This window comes from Ctenopharyngodon idella, chromosome 4 (assembly GCF_019924925.1).
Source record: "Ctenopharyngodon idella isolate HZGC_01 chromosome 4, HZGC01, whole genome shotgun sequence".
NCBI lineage: Eukaryota > Metazoa > Chordata > Actinopteri > Cypriniformes > Xenocyprididae > Ctenopharyngodon > Ctenopharyngodon idella.
Window position 1 is genome coordinate 879,522 of NC_067223.1, and position 22,416 is coordinate 901,937.

General features: G+C 37.3%; 1 protein-coding gene across 4 annotated transcripts in view; it reads right to left on the reverse strand.

Annotated features, from left to right (window-relative positions):
* Positions 1 to 22,416, reverse strand: part of iqsec3a (IQ motif and Sec7 domain ArfGEF 3a) — a 158,070-nt gene that overhangs the window by 88,365 nt on the left and 47,289 nt on the right. For 3 of the 4 annotated variants that reach the window (XM_051891104.1, XM_051891105.1, XM_051891106.1), the window contains exon 3: positions 1,426 to 1,885. The exons of the other annotated variant lie outside the window; for it this stretch is intronic. In XM_051891104.1, the coding sequence (XP_051747064.1) occupies positions 1,426 to 1,885 (460 nt within the window). The remainder of the gene's footprint in view (positions 1 to 1,425; positions 1,886 to 22,416) is intronic. 4 annotated transcript variants of the gene reach the window in all.

Consider the following 22,416-nt stretch of genomic DNA (forward strand, 5'->3'; position numbering starts at 1 on the left):
AACCATCCTGGAACTTCACAAGTGTGTAATTTGGAACACCGTACATAGGCAGCAACTTCACACACTATTCGAAAAGTACTGTTTACGTAATCACACAGGAGACTCAACTCGCAATTGATTCCAATAAAGTTTAACATTAGCATGCTGCTAAGCTAACAATGTGATGCTCTAAGAAGCATAAAAAACAGAGCCCACATAAAAATTGGGGAAAATAGTGAATATTTTATTAGATCAAACTATTTTTGATTACTGAATTAGATAGATTTGTAATCAACATTTTACTCGACTCATCCACCATCTTGAAATGGATTTTTCACTGAGCTTTTTGCAATGAATTTTTGGTATTCAGCCAAATGAGGTTATCATAATACGAGCATAATCATGCTGCCCACCTTGTGGAACAGCTGTTGCATCTTGTGTGTACCTATGATTTCTTAAAATGCTGTGTAGGTAGGTAGTTCACTGGGTTTTGGAACAGAACTAGAGATGCTGCATCTACTCTGTCCCCAAACAATACAATAAGAATGACAGGTAGGTCTGCACAAAATCTGTGAATCTTGCAGAAAGCCCCACAGAATTTTCTTGTCACTTGCGTTTATAAAATATTGTTAGCTAATTTGAAGTGTATGGGGCCATTTACAAAGAATGTGTTCTTGCATTCCATCTGTGCTGTTTTTTTTTTTTCATTGTTGACTTATGTAAACATGCGCTGTGTCAAATTAAAAGTAGTTTAAATACTTAATAGTTTTAATAACCTTTTCGGCCTGTTTTCACAGAGTAGTCTTAGATTAAACCAGAATTAGGCCTTCGTTTAATTAGGACATTTAAGTAGCTTTTATAAATGTGCCTTCGAAAAAAAACATTACTGGTGTGCATCTTTAAACAAAACAATGGCACTGACATATTTTAAGATATGTCAGTGCAAGTTGCTTTCAGTAAAACACCTCAAACAAGCATTTTAGTCTAGGACTAGGCTTAAGTCTTGTCTGTGAAACCGGGCACAAATGTATTGGATTATTTTAAAAGTGTATGGTAGTTAATCTGTCTATACACTTTCTGTTCAATTTTGTTTAGCAGTTTATAATGCAAGAACACATATTGAGTGAAAGGCCTCAAATAATCTTCAGTTCCATTTAACACATTTTCCCATACAACCACATAATTCAATGCAGATTCCATGTGGGCTTTGAGATAAGTTAGAAAGCTGATGGAGATAGTAATGGATGTGTATGAGATGAGGATGGATGATCAACCTGTAAACATCCAACTCCAATAAGGCCTAGCACCCTGTACCAACTTCAACACACTCCAACACACTCAGCCACTAAAAGCAACCATCGGATGCACAACAGCCAATCCTCAAGAGCCTGAAGCATACATTCACACGTCCTCAAGACTGAAATCCCACAGTGCCTTGCTCCCTACCTGCTTGTTTTTGAGGTCGAGTGAGAGTTCATAGTCGGAGGTGGTGGAGTGGCTGCATGCTCCATTCCTCTGTACTCTGATTGGTGAAGCAGTGTGATGCAAGCTTGGCCTCCTTCCTGTGCCTCCCGTACTTGCTGCTTCCCTCTCCTGCTCCTCTGTCTCCTTTTTCAGCTCCTCCTGTATTGGTTGTTGCAGTTGCACCTGGGGTTGTTCTTCCTCCTGCTCTATCTCTTGTGCCCTCACCTCTTCCTTCTCCACTTCTGCACTCCCTCTCTCTTGTGGTTCACCTCCATCTCGATCCCCATCTCCCCCTCCTTCATCGACAGATGTCACAGTGCTCCCTGCAACCTGAGGTGCCACCTGGACCTCGGGCTGGGAGGCATTGGTGGTGGTCACCCCGGGTGATGGCGATGTGGCAGGTGATGGTGTTGCAGTGGGAACAGGGGAGGGTGGCTCTTCACTGCGGAAAGGAGGAGAAAACGAAGAGTCAGCCTGCAGCCCAGGCACCATTTGACCTTGTCCTCCAGCTCAGGGGGGCGTGGCCTGGATGGGTCAATGTCAATCTCTCCCTCCCTTTTCTCTCATCAACTGTGCCCTTCGGGGCAAAGAGAAAGAGAGATGAAGCGATTGTCTTGGGGTTGTAGCCCCTACTGTCCATTCCAGGATGGACTCGAGAGTTACCAGACAACCAGAGGGGGAGGATGGGACACACAGTGACTTTGCAACACCCAACATGACACACACAGACATGACAGACACAGTCATGCAGCTATCAGTGCGGTACATTTACTGCTCTTCTGTGGTGTTGTTCTGTGACCTGTTGTAGCTATGGAATTTTTCAGGCTAACTCAGTGGCACCCCACAAATCTTCCGGACTCTCACGGAGTGGGAGCCCCACCCACAAACTAGAGTCAATTTAGTGTCAACTTTACAATAACAGTGAGAAGCTTTTGAGTCCTCTGAATGGTCCTGTCAGAGAAGGCAACAGTCAGCTGACTATAGATGTTAGGAAACTCAGCATGACACCTCATAATTGTCGCATTTGCCTTTCTAGCATGTCTAAAGAATATGCCAAGAAAGCTTTCAAATGATTAGGCTGCATGTTATTGTAGATATTGTAAATGCATTAAAAAGTCTATGTGCCCCTTTGTGTGGTGTCATGCTAGTTAAGATGTAGCTTCCTTTGCAGTGTAAAGATGACAAATTTTACCAGAATTTAATGGGCTTGTTCTCCCATGAAGTGTTGTGAGGTTGTCCCATACATCAGTGGCCTACCTAAAGCCCTGGTTATGTCTCTACAAGCCATTTGGTTGAATCTATTGGAATGTAGATGACAGTAGGGGCTTTTATTTTGCTTTTGAAGTGGGACCGTGGATCTCTCGCCTTTCATCGCCCTCTCTGTTTTAACTCCCCCCATTCTCCATGTCACATTAGATCACTCTCTCCATTTATATCCACCCCTGTTTTCCTTTCTGGGTTCTACCCTTTTAGTCCCTTGCGCCCTCACATGGTTCTTTCTTTTAGCATGAGCGAGTGTGACTGCATATGTGTGGTGTGTGAAGCACTGAGAGGCATTAGGAGCACTCAGGGCCTGTATGCATTTGTCTAAGCACAGTCTAATATCACAGAGTGCTAGTGGTCCAGGACAGGTCACAGTCAGAGTTCTGCACGCAGACAGGCTTTTAAAAGGCTCTGCTGGCATCAATGTATGCATGAAGCAGCAAAACTCAATTATCTTTCCATCCATGACACGGCAATGGGGGCGACAAAGCAAAAAAGCTGCTGATTGTAAATGGAATTGGATTAGATGTTTGATAGGCAATACTTTCCTAAAGAACAGCAAGCAAGGATGGCACAGAGATTTAAAGGGGGGATATGTGCCCCCTACAAAGTTTGGAAGGGAGAGAAACTGAAAAGAATTTAGTATGAATTAGTGGACAAAGAAAAATGGCAATAACTCCAAAACCTAGCGAGATGCTTGTATACCTAGACAACATTTTAAGGCATCATGAACCCGCACCTAACATGAAGGCCAAAAGGTAGGATCTTCTAAGATACTTTTGTTAGGCCAAAATCTAAGGGAGCACTGCATGTATGACAGGCCAATCCCAGAATGCATTGCAATTAGCACTGGAGGGTTGTTCCAAGTTGGCATAAATTTTAGAGAAATTTTGAGATTATAAATCTACTTACCCTTTGCCATTTGATACCAAACAAATATTAAATGAACCAAAAATGACTATTTTAACCAATATTTGTGGGTAGCACGCATTTTTAAGCTTATTACAGTGTTGTTATTAGAGATGCAAGATGCTAGCATGTCTCCCATGCTTGTTCTTCAAATTACTCCTTATTTGAAGCACAAAGCATTGGAGACATGGTAGGATCTTGACTATTTGTCCGATGCCCAGAGATGTTGCCAAGTAGAGTGTTTGAAACCTTATTAGGTTCCACTGAATTCAAAAGTAGCTGCCTATGTAGGCTGTACTGTAGATACCAAGGCAATTCACTAGGTTTTAGAACAGAGATGGGTTTCGAAAACAGAACTGAGTTGTCACTATTTCAAAATATGATAAATTTTCTTGCTGGTATGGTGGACGCCAATGCATTTACAATATAAGGAGGTCCAAACTAAAACCTCCGTCTAACTAATAAACCAACATATCCAAACATGACAGGGGTTTAAAAGCTTTTATCCAGGAATCAACCTAAAAATACTGTGAAAATAAGACTCACAAGACATATGTCTGCGGACCATAATGGTTTGAGGAGTATAGTGCCTGTATCTTATTTCAACACACGTTTGTGGCATCGCTGGCGGGATTGAAAGGGGCGATAAAAATCAACTCCTTCCAGAAATGGCTAAGGCGATAAGACAGGAGTCAGTGAGCACGAAATCAGAACATTACAGGCAGCGTATGCAGCGTGGCACACACACACACACAGGATATCCCCAAGGGGGGAAAGGATTGGAGGAATAAAAGTGAAAAGCGGAGAGCTTGTTCAGGGAGAAAATACTGCTAATCCATTCATCCTCTGAATATGAGAAAAAAACCACTTGTTCAGGCTCAGCAATGGATAATACTTCATATAAGTTACATATTAGAAGATGTAGGCTTATAAAACAGACAGTACAAATGTTTCTCCATTTTTTTTCAACTATAAAGAAGATAGACATCAACCAGGGGCACTGCTGGACGATTGGTTGCCCTATGCAGGAAATTTGCGTTCCATCCTTTTAGATCCCGTTTACAACAAATTAAATAGCACTTCAGCTACTTTTGAATGGCAATCAATGAATGTTTCTTGCTCACATAATGGTGTAGTAACAATAGGATTCTGGACCAATAAGATTTTAATGCAGGTGGGGATACCCAGAAATACAGAAATACAAAAGTGACTAACAAATTTCGTGTAGAGTGTCACTTCTCATTATCTTATTTAGGACAAAATCTAAGACTGACATGGAGGCCACAGGATTTTTTGCTTGTCATTTTATTAGGTTAGCACAAAGTGTAAAACATCAATAAATCACACACAAAAATACTAATTTAATAAAAAAAAATATAGGTTCATTTAATTTAATTTGTGAACTGTATAAAAGCGGAACTATGTAGTTTTCTATCTTATCCAAGATTAATTTACAGAGACTATAAGTACGCCATTTGTACATTGAGTTCTACAAAAAGTATAAACACTGTGGTACTTTTTAAAACATTGTTCTGTTTGTTTGAGCATCCCAACCAGCCAAACACACCAATATTATCTCAATTAATGCCATAAGTCTGGGGCAAGGCTACATGTTTGTCCAACCAATGACATTTCTGCAATTCTGTTTCGTTCCACTAGAGGCACAGAAACACACTTAGGGTGTTCGCACTTGTAGTTCTGTTCTCTTGGTTCTTTTGGTTCTGACCAAAAAAGAAAATTATAAATTTAGCCCTGGTTTGGTTAGTAATTTTTAACACAGAACCTAAAGACACACACACACAAACAAAAAAAAGGGGTTTTATGACGTATATTTTGTGACGGAACTTACCAAACATACAAAACCATGCTGTGCACTGGGCTAAATGTGCTCATTGTATGTGTGTACATATGGTACCACCTGAGTTCTTTGTGCAAAGGAGTCAAAACAGTGCCAGAAATTCCTCTGTCACACTCACAAATTAAGATCTGCCGCAAGGAGACAGCAATTTGGACACCTGTACCAATCTTTAATGGGCAAAGTAACTCCTATGATGAGAAAAACAGGGTATGCCTGAGCATTCTGTTTTCTTTAGGGTCATATCTTGTGACATCACGTCCTCTTGTTGGTTTGTTTAGATGTCTTTGGTCCGTGTTGTGTTCAAATTTCAGTCAAACTGAAATTGAAATTTGGAAGTGGGTTCCACACTTTTTCAGGGGTCTCAGTCTACTTGTTTGGTGCACACCAGGATTTGGATGGCAGCGTTCACACTTATTCAATTGAACTGCACTAACAGAGCAATCACACCAGAGTTCATTTTAATCGAACCAAACCTGCCAAGTGTGAACACACCCTTAATGTTTAAAGAGAAAGTGCTCCATATTTCACGATTCATAGGCACTTAGAGTCAGTCCAGTGGACTGAAGAAGAATTATATAAGTTGAATCCATTCTATCTGAAAGTTCCTAAGAAGTGGAAGCTGTGAATAATAGATGTTGAAATAAAGCTTCCTCTCAGCAGGTGGCACAGCTAGGGAACAAAAATTGACAGTGCTAAAAACACAGAGTGCTCATTGTCTGATAAAACGTCTGTTTTTCTTTTTCTTTTCTTTTTTTTTTTCCTTGACGGTTTCATGTTTGCAACTTGTAAATAGACCAGCCTGAGCAACTGGTTAATAATGTTTCTTTTTTGCTTTATTTATTTATTTATTTATTTCGTTGAATGTAGCCACTTTGTTCTCTTGAGGACAGACTGAGAGCAAACAAAATGAAGGAGTGAGAGGATGTAAAAGCAGGTCTACAGAGATGAGGAGTCATAGGGCTGCTGAGACATCAAAACACAAAGTGTGTAAACTACACAACACACAAACATACATTCCAAGTGAGACCATACAGAAAGGCTGGTGCCATGCCAAACATCCACGAACACACTTACAATGCTATAGACAATGTGTATGTGAGTTTGTGTGTACAATGGCAGTAAAACCAAGTGAAGTACTGTCTATTTATATTTATAAAACAAATAGTTCAGATTGGTTGAGCCGTAAACCATGGCTTCTTGGGGCTTATTGCTTTAATAAGGTGAAGCTTTGGGTAACATTAGATGAACTCTCTCTCTCTCTCTCTCTCTCTCTCTCTCTCTCTCTCTCTCTCTCTCTCTCTCCCCTTTTCTATTTTTATGTCTTTTTTTCTGTCATCAACTTCATCGTATTTTATTTATTTAATACAAAACAAAACAAGAAACACTGAGACAAAGTTTTTTTTTTCTTTTGTTTCCGCTGACAGCTGTTATTTTGATCCTTAGGAGAGGAAATATGATTTGAGAGTTGAGTAACCATTTTCAAAATGAATGATAAAGGATTCAAAATAAATAATAAAATATAATTATATAAGTATACAAATAATAATAGATACAACAATATTACGTATTAAAAATGTGAACAATAAAAAATTTGTGTGTGTGTGTGTATGTGAAATTTTCTAGCTGAAATGGCACCATTTCCTAAGAATAACAACAGAGCAGATTAACTTTGAGGAGATACACAAACTGAAGCTTAAAACTGTCAAAGCACCCAGAATTTCCTCTGTTTGCTCGAAACACGGCAGAGGCTGTAGCAGCGACTCACCACTCTGATAGATATGAATTGTGCACACTGCACCAACTACTGCTGGCTTTACTACTGCGACACAGTGCAAGCATTAGTGAGCATGTGGGGGATGAATCCGTGCTCCTGTAGTTCTGAGGGGTGAGCGTGTGTTTTGCTTGTGTGTGTGTTTCTGCGCGTATGTGACTCCCTGCTGCTCCTGCCCCCGCACTGTCACAGATTCAGCTCAAGTGCCTGCGGAGAGAAAGAGCCTTTTTTTTTTTTTAACAATCCCCTATCCACCCACAATATGTATGACTCCAACTACATCTGCACTCTTGGCAGCCTTAAAAAAAATATTATGAGACTTAGGGTGCTGTTTTTATTATCCTAAATAGGCACCAACTCATCTAGTTTGTAATTCCTTACAAATCCACACAAAAGAGTTCAGGTGTAATTTTGGGAGACAATTTGTAACATGTATATGACAAGTCATTTCCGAAGCTGTATCATGCACTTTTAACAACCTCAAATTTATCCTAAAAACAGTTATTGGCCTTATATGTGGCCTTATATGTTTCTAAAAATGTTGCAATCTGTGGCACATGGCCTGGGGCCCAGAATTCCCAGGGGCCCCAAGTACTACCGGAATGGAGGGCCCTATCTCTTAGTTTAGAACAACATTAGGGTGAGTAAATTATTATATTTTTTTGATTATTATGTTAGGTGAACTATTTATTAAGGGTTTTTGTTGCAGTTGTCAGCTGGTGTATTGTTCCTGAAGGAGGGAAATATTATTTCACTTTCAACAGCTTTAAATTTATACTAAAAACTGCTCAACACATTTATTGGCACCATATATTTCTGAAAATGTTGCAATTTGTGGCACATAGCTTGGGGCCCTGGATTCCCAGGGGCCCCAAGTAGAAACCACCCTCTAGGACACGGGCCCCTATTTATTTTATCTGGAGCAGAAACATTGTTAAGGAGGGAAAGGTAGGAATGATTTCTGGGGGCCCTTGAGGCCCGGAATGGAGGGTCCTATCTTTGAGTTACAACCTTCACTTCTGGAACTGCACATGGAACAGCAATTGTTCTTTTATGATCACATATGAATCAAATAGAAGCTCTGATCCTTTTTTTTTTTTTTTTGTCTCAACAATATGTATGGAGGGGCCTTTACTCCAGGGTGCCAATAACAAGGGCCTTTTAACATCCACTGTTTTTAACATCACCCTTTACAGAGATGTAAATTCTATGAAGGCCTAAATAATCACACAAAGGTTACATGTTTGCACTCCATTGCAAAATCGTGATATGGCCTTGTGTGATTATTAAACTGCAAAAGAGACTCTTGCGGTAAAAAAATAATAGTGGCTTTTCATAGTACAATGTGACTTATAGTTAAATTGAGTTAATAGCAACCTAACAATAAATAAAATAATAATTGTATTTTTTATTTTTTTATTTCTTAGGCTTTTACTGTTTGTTTGGGATATTCCAAAATGTGACATTTTCTCATATTATTTCCCCTAATTCCCTGTCATTACTATAACTTACTTATTCCTTTCCAAACGTGCATGACCTTATGCAGCTTTCTCATCTTTCTCTCTAGTCATCCTCGTTGATTAGCAACCAAAAGTCTGCAGCTTATTCGGGCCAAGAACTGCTACTATGTGAAATGTAGTCAAACTATCTTAGGATGCACTACCACAAGTTTGGGTTTGCCGAATAAGTGCCAATAAGCACCCAAAAATGCAGGTACCATTTGCTAGCACATATTTATTCACCAAATTGAGTAACAAATGTTTTCCACATGATTTGTTTTAGTTCTTGTGACAAAGTCAGTTACAACCAATCAATCAATCAATCAATCAATCAATCAAGTGTTAATAATAGGGACAATGGCATATAAGAGTGTCCATGATGAAAAATCTTTTTGTAAAAAAAAAAAAAATGAAAAAAGTGTAAATGAATGTCAAATTCTCTGGACTCTTTATATTCATGTTGGCTTAAAATTGTTTTGAAAAACTTTTATACCACTAAAAAAACAAAAAAACAAAAAAAACAACAAAAAAACAACTTTAAAATATAACGTTGTAACTATCATTTGAATATTATTTAACGTTTTTGTTTGTTTGTTTGTTTGTTTATTTGTTTTGTAATATTCTGCATATTGGTCTCACAGAATACCTTTACGTTCGTGGACAAAAGTTTGGTAACACTTTACTTAAAGCCTTTATGTATAATGCATAATAAAATTTTTATTTTTAATGCATTAATTATGCTTTGTAATGCACCTTATAATGCATTGTATGGTCTCATTAATAATTGTAACCAAAGTTATAATACATTATAATACTTGTCTAATCACTGAACACACCTTTAAAAAGTATAATGCATTAAAACACATGACAAACAACCAATTTCAGAATCTGCAAATAGTATAATGCATTTTAACTTTGAACAATTATTTATGAAAAGATATAATGGCTTTAGATAAAGTGTTACCAAAAGTTTTTTTCTAAAATTAATAAGCAGTTTGTTATTTTTTTCCTCTAAGATTATGCCAAACTACTTAAGAATAAATATAATATAATATAATATAATATAATATATAATATAATATAATATAATTTTTTTTAAATAAAAAATAAATAAATAACAATAAAAAAAAGCATTATAGGTGCATTCAAGTCACTGTATGTTTGAAATTAATTTTTTAATGTTTATTTCTAATTATTAGATAAAACCAAATATTGAGTGTCACATTGACTCGAGTTATGTAATCCTGCATACATCCTTTAGATACTATAGTGTATATATTTACTGTGACATTGGTTTCGGATCACAAATTCACAATATCATTTCTATAACCTTAAAACATAAATAAACATAAAGAAAATGGCCAGAGGTCATGAGACTGCAGAAGGATTAACATGTTGACATCCTTCCTCCAGAAGTGACATCCAGAGAGTTTCTCAGTGCTGTTGTTAGCGAAAAGGGTTGATGTCATCAGCAATTCATCTTTTAGATAGATTACTTTTGAACATCATCAATTACATCTAGGCATCTAGATACATTTTTTAAAGCCATGATCCAATGGGATGAATATTGACTAAGCGATAACATGGCTCAAAGTGAATTCATTCACCAGCCATCCCTGAGGGAAATCTGTTGAAATGTGAATGTGGAATGTGTTTTTTAAAGTGTTTATTCTTTATTATGCTACACATTGGTTAACCATCACAATATTTGTAATTCTCTGTAATTCCCTAATTCTTTGAACAACAATACGACATGACTGAAGATCTGACATCTCTGTTATATTATAACACCTCTGCAGTCGCTCATGTTTGATAATTCCATCAACAAAGTGAATTCTGTCTATGTAATAAAATATAAAATAACCAGACTTTTGACAAGATTGCAAAGTCTGGTATATACTGAAGCTTATCAGTCACAGTTTGTAGAGCTCTTATATGTGCTCATACTAGTCTTCATTAAAACTGAAAAACTAATTTAAATAATGCTGTGTGATTCTTAAACAAAACCCTGACAAATCTTTCAAAGATTTGATGTTGCTAACCTTGCAAATTCATCCTCAATAGTACTCATTGTATCATCCCGCCTGCTAGTAAGTCTAATTTTGTTTCCAGACAGACTGAAAATAAGTGTTCTTACTCATAAAAGTTGTGTAAAATCAGCTAAATATATGAGAGTTTACTGTTTTCTAAGTCACTATGTCAAGTATAATATTTAATAATATACGACCCAATCTCATAAGAAAATGTAACTATTTTAAGAGGTGACCAAATCATATAAATTCGTACAATGTTATTCCTACGAAAACTTACAATAAAAAAAAAAAAAAAGTGAACATGAAGGTCTTCCACTAAAACCACCCCTAAAACTAACCTTCAGTGGGGTGTAAGCAAAAACTTATGAATGAGGTTGTGTTGACGAAATGTCAAAATGTTAAATGGTTATGAATTTCATTGAGATTGTGTTGTAATTTGTAATGAACATGCTCTGCTTTAAGATATTTAATGGATTAGATGTTGCTAAAAGTGCTTGTGTAGAGTAAAACGTGCCATTGCAATGTTAAATTCTTTCTTTTGGTTAGATGTGGATGTTTTATTGAAAATAATTGTTTGATTTGATGTCACCATTGTGGTGATGCGTGTTTGATTTAGTTGACTCTTGAATTTTTAATGTTAGTTTTTCTCTGGCTGCTGTAACTGTTATGCCAAAAACAGCAAGAAAAAATTATGTTGGCTACTTAATGATAATAATAATGTGTAATCATCATGTAGTGATCTGATCAATTGATCTCATCCAGAGTTTATGTTATTAATTTCATATTATTGATTATACTAATGTGTTTCTACAGCAAGAAATCCAGCAGTGTTTTAATCAGAGATTTTAAACTGCTGCATCCCTAAGACACACAGAGACATCAAGAATCAACGTTTGACTTGAATCAACAATGGTGACCTTCTTCATGCCGCAATGCATTCTGGGAGCCATGGATGAGTTTTGTACGATGCACCCAGCATGAAGCATGTCACCATTGTTGAGATTCATACGCTGATTCTTGATGTTTGTGTGTGTCTTAATGGCAGTGGAGTTTAAAACTTTATGTGCACAGTGTTATTTTAATTATTCAGATTATCTGATTAAAACACTGCTGGATCTCATGCTGTAGAATCACAGGGTTGCTATAATCAGTAATATGAAATTAATACCATATATTAGACTCTGGATGAAATCAGATAATCAGACCACTACATGATGATTATATCTTTATAATCAACAAGTAGCCAACATTTTCTGATCACATTTACTCTTGCTGTTCTTGCCATAACAAACAGTTACAGCAGCCAGAGGAAAACTAATGTTAAAAAGTCAAGAGTCAAACTGCCCAACTAAAGCAAACACTGATCACCATAATAGTGACTTAAAACCAAACTATTATTTTCAATACAATATCAACATCTAAACATCTTTTAATCTCAAAAAGAACTTTTATACATGTATGACAGAAATAAAGTAAATCTGGTTTATAATAAGTGAAGCTTGTAATGCTGTTTTTGGAGTTGTTTAATGATGTTGGAGCTTGATGTCAATCAAACGTTGGGTTTAGACGACAACCCAATTTTTATTTTCGATCTAAATTTGATATATGAGCAATGTTGGAGTCAATGTCCAGTGCCCGCTGGGAAACTTCCTGCTAAAAACTTCATAAGAATGTTAGGGGATAATGTTATAACATTAACAAGAAGCCGTGGTTTACAGTGAATTTATAACAGCTAAGGGGCGTTGTAACCCACGACGCAGGGCAGGAAAACCCCCTTAGCTGTTATAAATTCACTGTAAACCACGGCTTCACTGGGCTTATTGCTTTTATAAAATGGTTACCACACAATACAAATATTAAAGCCAAAAAATATGTATCAATGCAACTTTCATGAAGTAAAAGTCTTCCTTCCACTGGAAAAAATAGTCCCTGACCGTGAACAGCAACAGAAGTTACATTTATTACGCCATTAGATGGCGGCAAAGATTGTCTTTATGAGTGAGTCACTCAGTTGTAAAGACTTTTATATTGAAACTTGTTGTGAACATGGAACAAGACGCAAATGACAAATGCTTCATGATTAGCGCTGTCAGTGTCAGCCGGGCACAGGAAAACCCATTAAATGTTAATAGGACAGGATCGCAGCAGACATTCAAACTGATTTTTTATTATGAACATAGGGCTGACCTGAAGGAAAATGCTAAATTTAAATGCAGGTAATACACTCGGTCACTGCATATCTCTCTTACAATACTCTTCTACATAATGCAGTAAGCTTCAATGAACAAAATCAATAGAGAACAAACATATGTTTACATTGCCAAGAGTGGTTGCTAAGACAGACGTAACAACATACACATTCAGTGGCGCAGCGATACTTATGTAATGCGGTCAGCAGTATGTTTTCAGGAATTTTACAATGGCTTCAAACGTGGCTCAACCAATTAGAATCAAGGGCCGGAACTATCCGTTTTATAATTTTTTTTAGAGAATGTTATCCTACATTTTAGGAGAACATTCTGGAAAAAAAAAAAAAAAAAAAAAAACTTGCCACTGAAAACATTACCAGAACATAGCTTAATGTTCTCAGAACATTCTTAGAATAATACAATTTCTGGCTGGGCTGCCTGAACTTTCTCTGTGTTCAGTGTAAAACGCAACATTTGAAAATACTAAAACTTTACGTTTAAGCTTCTTCAATATTTCATCACCCATTTCCACTATTATAAAGGTTATAAAGCATAAAACTGTTAAACTCTCAATGTGATGCTAATAGTCAAAGACAAGACAAATGTATAGAAACTATCTTCTTGCCTTTACCTTCATATAGCATGAGATAGCATAGTGTCAAATATGTGTAAAAGATCAATAAAAAAAGAAAGAGCATAGAGGATAGATGAATGGGGATCAAGCCCTTGACCTGACTGATGGCACATGATGTGTGAATGAGACGAACTGCATCAGTAATGAGCATGCTGAAGTGTGGGTATCAGCACTATGGTAATGGATGGGTACGGCAAGCTGCCAGGGGCAAAAACAGCAAATAAAGGATTGCGGAAAATAAAATAAATAACCTCTCTTCATAAAAGCAAGAACAGGACGCTGTTATTTACAGACTAGTGACATTTCACTGGAGTACATTACATGTTATTTATGTTCTTCACACATAGATAAGTAACTATATGCAGACACATAACATACAGGATATTCATATAAAAATACACGTTTTCTTGAAGTGACAAAGTATAATCAAGCTCATACAATACTTCACATCAGCACTCTCACACAAAAGCGTTGGGCTCCACAATTTTTGACACAAATGGAGCAATGCTGCAAGTCTAATTTTTTCTTCTTTTTATAGCCACTTCTGTTCTCTTATAAATATAGCACTGCATTATTTTACACCAATAGTCTGTATCTAGTACTCCTGAAAAGCCCAATTTTTATATAAGGCATATACGATTCAAATCAGGCTCATAGTGCAGAGAACTCTGGGATTGATATATTATTTGGCCGAATAACATAGATTTGGGCAATATCATATTTCAGAAAAGGACTCTCTCACTCTTTTGCTAAAATTAATGTCCATTTAATTTATTTTTTTATGGGTGAATTGGTGGCAAAGCATTCAAAGCAACCACAAATGAGGAAAAACATGAGCAATTTCACAAACAAATATATAATACGGACTTAGATTTTACATTTACATTTTTGCAATTGGCAGATGCTTTTATCCAAAGCGACATACATTGCATTCAAGGTACATTCAACTTTCAGTGAAAACATTAACAGAATTTTTTTTCATACAATATAGTGTTGTTGTTTTTTTTTTTTTTTTTCTAATAGAAACTGTAATACAGCACATTTAATTTAAATAATTAAATCTGGCCACCATAAGCCATTCAACTGTTTGGTTTTTGGACAGATTTGGCCAGTCTTGGCACAATGATGGTCGAGTTGAGCCAGAGCAGGTGCAGTCCAGGCTCAATGGAACAGCGGGGACTTATTACTTTATAATTTACATGTGAGCCCATTTGTAAATAACACAAGATGTGCATGCAGCTAAAGGGGCTATTTCTGGGTTATGAGCTAAAATATAATAAATGATCCAAAAAATAATGGTGCAACCTCTACTATTGAGTTTACTGAGAACTGAAAGCCATCAATACTTGAGTGAGTAAACTATATAAATATAAATTATGTCAAAATTTTCATATTTGGGTGAACGATCACTAATCACATTAAAGAGATTGAGCTTTGTTTTGAAACTATCAGTACTCAAGAAGAGCCATTATTAATCAACCTTTGTTAATTCAATTCTCAGTAAACACAACTGCGCTAGGCTATTTTTTGCTTTTCCACACACTAAGGGAGGGAATTGTCTGCTTCTGCGTGGGAGAGCAAAAGACAGGAAATGAGATTTGACAGTCTGATTGTAAGTCAGGAAGAAAGGATGGAGGAAAAGCATCAGTTCATACCTCAGATATTCAACATGTGAAAAAAATGGTGTAGGATTTACTTTGAACAAATTTCACTCAGAAAGTGTTAGTAAATTTCACAATAAAATACCAACTTTTATTCTTCTTCGCATAAATTATCATTACAGGGGCAGATGATTGATTAATAAAGACTTATTTACTTATTATGGTTCCTTGCACAATACTATGTTATGACCTCGAAACACTTTTACTATAGTGCATGATTTGTAAAATAATATATTTTGATGTTTGCATCACATAACCAGCTCCATACATGTATGTATGGATTTTCTGATGTAGTAAACTTGCTCAGTAGCTCACCTGGTACAGCACTGCATTTGCGATATGTAACACTTGAGTGGTGTTCTGAAATGAGGAGGCAAAGTCCTCATAGTTTTTTATTTATATATAAATCAAATGTAAATTTATATCTGTTACTCTTAACGTTGTCACATTTTCCTCGTTAAATGGACATTACTTTATATTACATCAAAAAAGAAAATTTTTTATAAATAGTCAACTTAGGCTATTTCGGATCATCAGTCATGCTTGGTAAACACCGTCTGTCACAGATATGAAGGTGTATCTTTAATTTCACCAAGCTGATGATATCTAAGTGGCTGAGCTGTTTACTTACTTTACAATTTGTCTTCCCAATGACGCCATCATTTTGTTCATTCAGACTGACGCACGGAATGGCCACGTAAACAAGAGGTGGGATTTATCGCACAAACCAATCATATCCAATCATAACTAATCACTTTCAATCTTAGCATGATGGAGACATTGCCTCCTCTCATGTGACATTCTCAATTACCCCCCACAAAACGCACCGCACGCTTTAGGGGGTCTGTTGATTCTCTATTAGGGGAGAGGAGGCATGCCTCCCTCTGTAACTTTACCTGCGGGAGTTGCAGGTATTCCCTATACAGAAGAGCTTGTTGAATTTTATGGATTTTTGACATTTTTTATGCATGGAAAGGGTGTATTCAACACCATTTATTCTATTATCAGTGTTTATTTAATTCTTTTTTTTTTTTTTTTCTTTTTTTTTGTAGTTTCAAGGTCCAATTATTGCATTTTACATTACAATTTCAGTTTGTTCTATCAGGTGTGTAAGTACTGTCTGCTGTCATAGTAAATACACTGGCAGGTAGCACGTTCCAAAGACACACACAGGTGGTACACTCAACTGAGAGCACATAAAACACAATCCAATCAGCTCTGCCTCTATCGCTGCAAACCACAAATCACGGTGAGATCAGCCATGTGGGGTCAGTGGGAAAAGGAGAAAGAAACCGCAAGAAATGATGTAGTAGTGAGTAAAAAAAGCCATAGCGAGTGCAAAGAGCTGGGAATTAGGGAAGATACAAATAGTAAATTGAAAAACATTGGGGGAAAAAGGATAAGAAATGCAAAAAAAAAAAAAGTTAAAAAGGGTCCTGGTAAACCCTATGTTATGGCAATATCCGAAATCCTTGTCTTTGCGAGGACATTTTTGGTGTCCATGAGGAAAACAGCTTATAAATAAACTTAGAATGATGTATTTTGAAAATATATGCAGAAATTTTTCTGTGACGGATAGGTTTAGGGGTTAGGTAAGGGTTATGGTTAGAGGATAGAATATACAGTTTGTAAAGTATAAAATCATTACGTCTATGGAATATCCCCATAAAATATGGAAACAGCATTTTACACTTTCCACTTGCAATAATCGCACAAGAACAAAATAATGGGCACGTGGCCGCCCGTACTGCATGAGAATACAAACACACTATAAATTTATCTAAGTAATTACATTTTGCTGGAACAAAAACTTCGTTTTTGTCACAGGTGATTTTCTGCATTTTCCTATTTACTGGGGTTCTTAAAAAAAGGCAAAAAAAAAGAGAAAATAATTACATTCATACCAGAATGTGTTTAAAAACCAAAGTACCCAAGTGAAATGAAATTCCTAGCCAGTGAAAAACATCTTGAAAAACTAAATTTCATTACTGTAAATTACTTAATTCATCCTTCTTACTTACAGGCATTCAGAGCTATTTTCTGAACAAACACTCCTTCTACAATATAAAAAACACATTTCAAGTCTCTCAGCTGGCGTATTCAATCTTGTAACGTCTTGTCACATCTTGACAACCGTCTCCTTGTGACAGGACAGGAAGTGACATGTTTAAACAACTGACATGAATATCCAACAAAGGCATGGCCCAGTGAGAAAGTGACATCACATCAGCACATGTTGGAACATCTTTGATGAAGACTGAATCATGATTTAGTTGACAATCAGCTGCTCTCTGTATCTAGTGAAGCAGATGCATTTGGCAGACTGTGACTCAACAATTTATTAGTGGGTTTCAAATGCAGTTGGTGTGTCATACTGGGAAAAAAGGGGCATGCAAAATCTGTGAGAGCTGAGCGACCATAAAAAGCAGCACAGTGACTCACAGTATCATTAGCATAGCTGTTGTCTCTATCTAAATTATACTTGAATGTACAGTATAGAGATGATCTACCCTAGCCTGGCACTGCCAAATTTACAGATATATTACACAATTCATCTGCGCATCTTTGCAACCACGGAGGTACCTGTAGAGAGCTGTCAGTAAGCATTCCCATTTATTCATTTCAGTGGCAGTTGCTCAATGCTGGATATATCACATTAACCCAAAAATAAGCAGTTATAATAGAATTTGATGAGATGGTAAAATAGCACTAGACAATAGTGTTGAATATACATGACCTTTTTAGACATAATTACTGTGAAACAATTAGTTGTATAAAAGTGCGACCCCCAAGACTGCCAAATCGTGCTGATGTAAAACAGATTTTTGAATGTATAGATGAACCCTTTTTTTATTTTCTCAATAACTGTTACGCATTCCCGTTTTTTTTTTTGTGTGCATGACTTCCAGTGCATGTTTTTGAAAGGCAAGAAAAAAGTTGTTTTTGTAATCTTTTAGCAAAATATAGTAACTGATTAATAAGCTGATATCAGCTATGGTGCGGAAAGGTAAAATAGAGTTAACTAATAGCCAAATACCTATTAACGAATATGTTTGGCTATACTGTTGTAGCTAATGCATGCTGCAATAGAGGTCTGCGTGGGACTGTTTTTTTCGTCCCGCTCCCACCCACTCCCGCAAGGTCCTCTTCCGCACGCACCCGCTCCCGCCTAAAATTCACTCTGTGAATTAACATAACAGATATAAAATGTTGCATAGCATATACAAGATTTTTATTTGTTATTTGTCTTATGATGCTGTCAACACCCAAAAAAATGTCAGAGGAAAAATGTCTCAAAGAATATTAGGCTAAATATCACAGAGAAAAAATAGGCTAAATTAAATAGCCTACAACATGGACCTCAAAACTATAGGCTAAGCCAAAAATACATATAAACGAAAACTGTTGGCTTACTAGCTATACTGCAAAATGAAATCTTTTTTTAACATCCACGCAAGAACAGAATGACGCTGACTGACGACCGTTTCAGAACGTCTCTCCTCCAAAATCCGATCACAAAGGTTGAATGTTCTCTGAAGGTGCACACGCACAGACCTCTTATGCAAAGAACATATCTTGCCAGGTTTCTCAGGACAGGGAACTGGGGACCGTGTGAACGCCACCACTGCAGAGTGTTTTGTTCACTTCAAGTTCAAGCACAGATGCGCTGATGTCAAAGCATCTCGGGAGCGACCGGGTTATTGTCAGACCGCCCGCTCCCGCCTAAATTACACTATAATTACCGACCACAATCCACCTTTCATTCAAAATTTAATCCCACGCAGCAAGAAATGTTATCGGGTCCCGCGGTTCCCGCGGGAGAGCCGCGGGAATGCAGACCTTTAGCAGCATGTCCTTTTAGCAGGACTCACAGAACAGTTAATTTATGGACTGCTGCGATACATAGATCTACCAACATATGATGCCATGTTCATCTGTTTCAGAGAACATTGAACGTGCTTTCAGCACAACTTAATAGACATTTCACTTTGAAAGTGAATCATTTAGCAGAAATTATGCCATTTTTTTCTAGTAAGCCTGACTGTTTCTCTGACTATCCCCATGTTCTTGTGGTGCTAACAGTCAGTTAATGCTGTTGTAGCCCCTCCAGTTTGCACCGCCCTCTCCAAGCGGGACGCGAACCTGGGCCCGTCCGCATGGGAGGTGAGCGCTCCAACAAGGAGGCTAAAGACCGCAGTCTCTAGAGCACCTCTTGAGATCAGGGGAGTAAGGTTTACACGCACAGCTCTTACCGGCCTACGTCCGTTACACTCACCCCCATAAACCTCACTCCCATCCGGGTCACGGCACCAATATAACCCCTCCAGTTCGCACCGCCCGCTCCAAGCGGGACGCAAACCCGTGCCTGTCCACATGGGAGGTGGGCGCTCTAACAAGGAGGCTAAAGAGCGCAGTCTCTAGCATCATTCGCGTCTCTTGAGATCAGGGGAGTGAGGTTTACACGCACAGCTATTACCGGCCTACATCTGTTACACTGTCATGACATAATTTTTCTGTGACTCCAGAATGATTAGTCACATGGCATTTACTGGCTTAAAACCATCCATGTCCAGAAGGAATTTTTGCCCATAAGCAGGCAGATCACATACAGAGAGTCCTGCGTCAACCAAGCAACTGACATTGAAATTAATGGGAATAGCTCTCTCCTAATATAGCTCCTTGGTTGACTCTGTCAGAACATGAAAATAAAGAGTTACATGAAGCAGACTGAAGCCATGCAGAACACTTTTTCAATTGTACTCCAGTGTGGTAAAGTGTATCTTATGCCATTTCCCCTTCTCTTTTTGATTGATGGTACCATAGCAGCTCTTGACTGGCACATTTACACACTATCCATGTCAGCTCTACTTCCTTGTCTATCAGTTTTTCCTCTGAGGATACTTTCTCATTTCTTTTTAAATTTGAATTTGCATAGGGTTCCACAATACTTGCTGCTGGATTATAGACGTCTGTTGTTTGCAGAGACTTTGAGGATTTCAGTTATTATTCACTGCCTGTTTCTGGATCACATCCTAACAGGAAATGTGCAGACAAGCCCAAGTGAATCCATCTCTCATGTATTAGCATGGCACAATCTGGCTTGAGTTGGCAAACACAAGGGCAAGGACCACTGCACTACTCCAAAGAGCTTGCAAATGTGCCACACATACTGTGGGGCAGGTGGCAAACATGCCTGACAAATTGTGATTAACATATGCCATTCGCAGTTGAGAGGCTGCAACAAGCAATAGCCTATAATGCAGCAATATAAAACACCCAAATCAGGCTCATTGGAAAAACGTGCTTGTGGCGACATTTCTGCAAATATATTATATTACGTTGCTTTTTGCATGTTTTTGACACTTTCAAAATGAAATGTCCATTGAGTGGCGCTAAAGGCATGTTCAGTTTTATCCAAAACAGATTAATGTGAATCTGGCAACATTTTATTTTATTGTGTATGTATCGCAGCAGTTAAAAATGTTACACTAACCCCTACTGATAGTGTTAACAAAAGCGGATATAAAGAAGGTGATATAAAAACTAATTTGCTGGAGCAACCATGGGATTTTAGCTTGTTTTTACAAGTCATTGAGCTCTTTTATCATCTTTTTATCATCTTAAAGGGTTAGTAAAACAATTTAATGACGACTTTCAAGGTCCAGAAAGGTACTAAAGACATTGTTAAAATAGTCCATGTGACTGCAGTTGTTCAAACTTAAAGGATTAGTTCAAGTTCAAATTAAAATTTCCTGATAATTTACTCACCCCCACGTCCTCCAAAATGTTCATGTCTTTCAAAAAGAAATCAAGGATTTTTGTCCATATGGTGGACTTCAACAGTTACCACCGGGTTGAAGATCCAAACTGCAGTTTCAATGCAGCTTCAAATGGCTCTACATGATCCCAGATGAGGAATAAGGATCTTATCTAGTGAAACGATTTGTCATTTTCGAAAAAAAAAAAATTTAAAATGATATAATTTTTTACCGCAAATGCTCGTCTTGCACTAGCTCTCTTCTTCCTCTTGTAGAATTCTGGCAGTGTAGATGCTGCTAAGTGTATTACTGCCCTCCACAGGTCAAAGTTTGAACTAAATTCTTATACTATATGCTAGTGCAAGTATATAAGAATTAGTTCAAACTTTAATTTCTTTTTGACTGAAGAAAGAAAGACATGAACATCTTGGATGACATGGGGGTAAGTAAATTATCAGGAAATTTTAATTTGAAAGTGAACTAATCCTTTAATTTTATGAAGCGACTAGAAATTTATTGAATTGCTGTCTATGGAGGAGTCAGATACCTCTCGGATTTCATCAAAAATATCTTAATTTGTGTTCTGAAGATGAACAAAGGTCTTACGGGTTTGGAACGACATGAGGGTGAGTAATTAATGACAGAAATTTTATATTTGGGTGAACTAACCCTTTAAAGGAACTGCAAAACAACAACCTCTGACCAATACATTTTTCCTTTGGGCAGTTACATTCAGCTCTACTACCACTTGCAAAATCAGCGACTAAATCAATCTTCATTAAGTTCATATTGATATATTCTTGGTGAGGTGCTTGGTCACAGAGGGTCGAAACCACCACTGCTCTCTTCAGTGTTCAACATTAACCATTAGACTCAGCAGTGGGATGGTTTATCGACTCACAGCTTTCTCTCTGCTCCTTTAGCCATGAGCTATCTCACAACAGGCCATTAGTAGGTAAGAAGGAAGTGTAACAGATAAAGTGTAAACCTGCAGTTGAATCAAGCAGCGTGGTGACTGGGGAGATTGAGCTTTATTTGGAGGACACTTCACTGCGGTAAAAGTGCCCTGCTCATTATCTTCACTTTCTCTCATGAGAACTCTCAGGGGCCCAATTTGAGACAGAGAAATGGCAAGATTTTAGGACATCTCTCTTTTTTAAATATTTCTTTTTCTGTCTGCCTTGTTCTTTTTCATTTCTCACCACTATTTATCAGCTATCTGGACTTGTTACAAAGTACCACTTAAATACCACAGTAATTTAGCTAAAAATAGCTCAGTGCTAAAATAGCCCAGCCAGACAGTATCCAGGGTGAAGAAATGGAGAGGGGTTACATGCTACTTATTGTAAATATTGACAGATACAATTTGCCCCTCAGGGTGTTGTAGTACATTATAA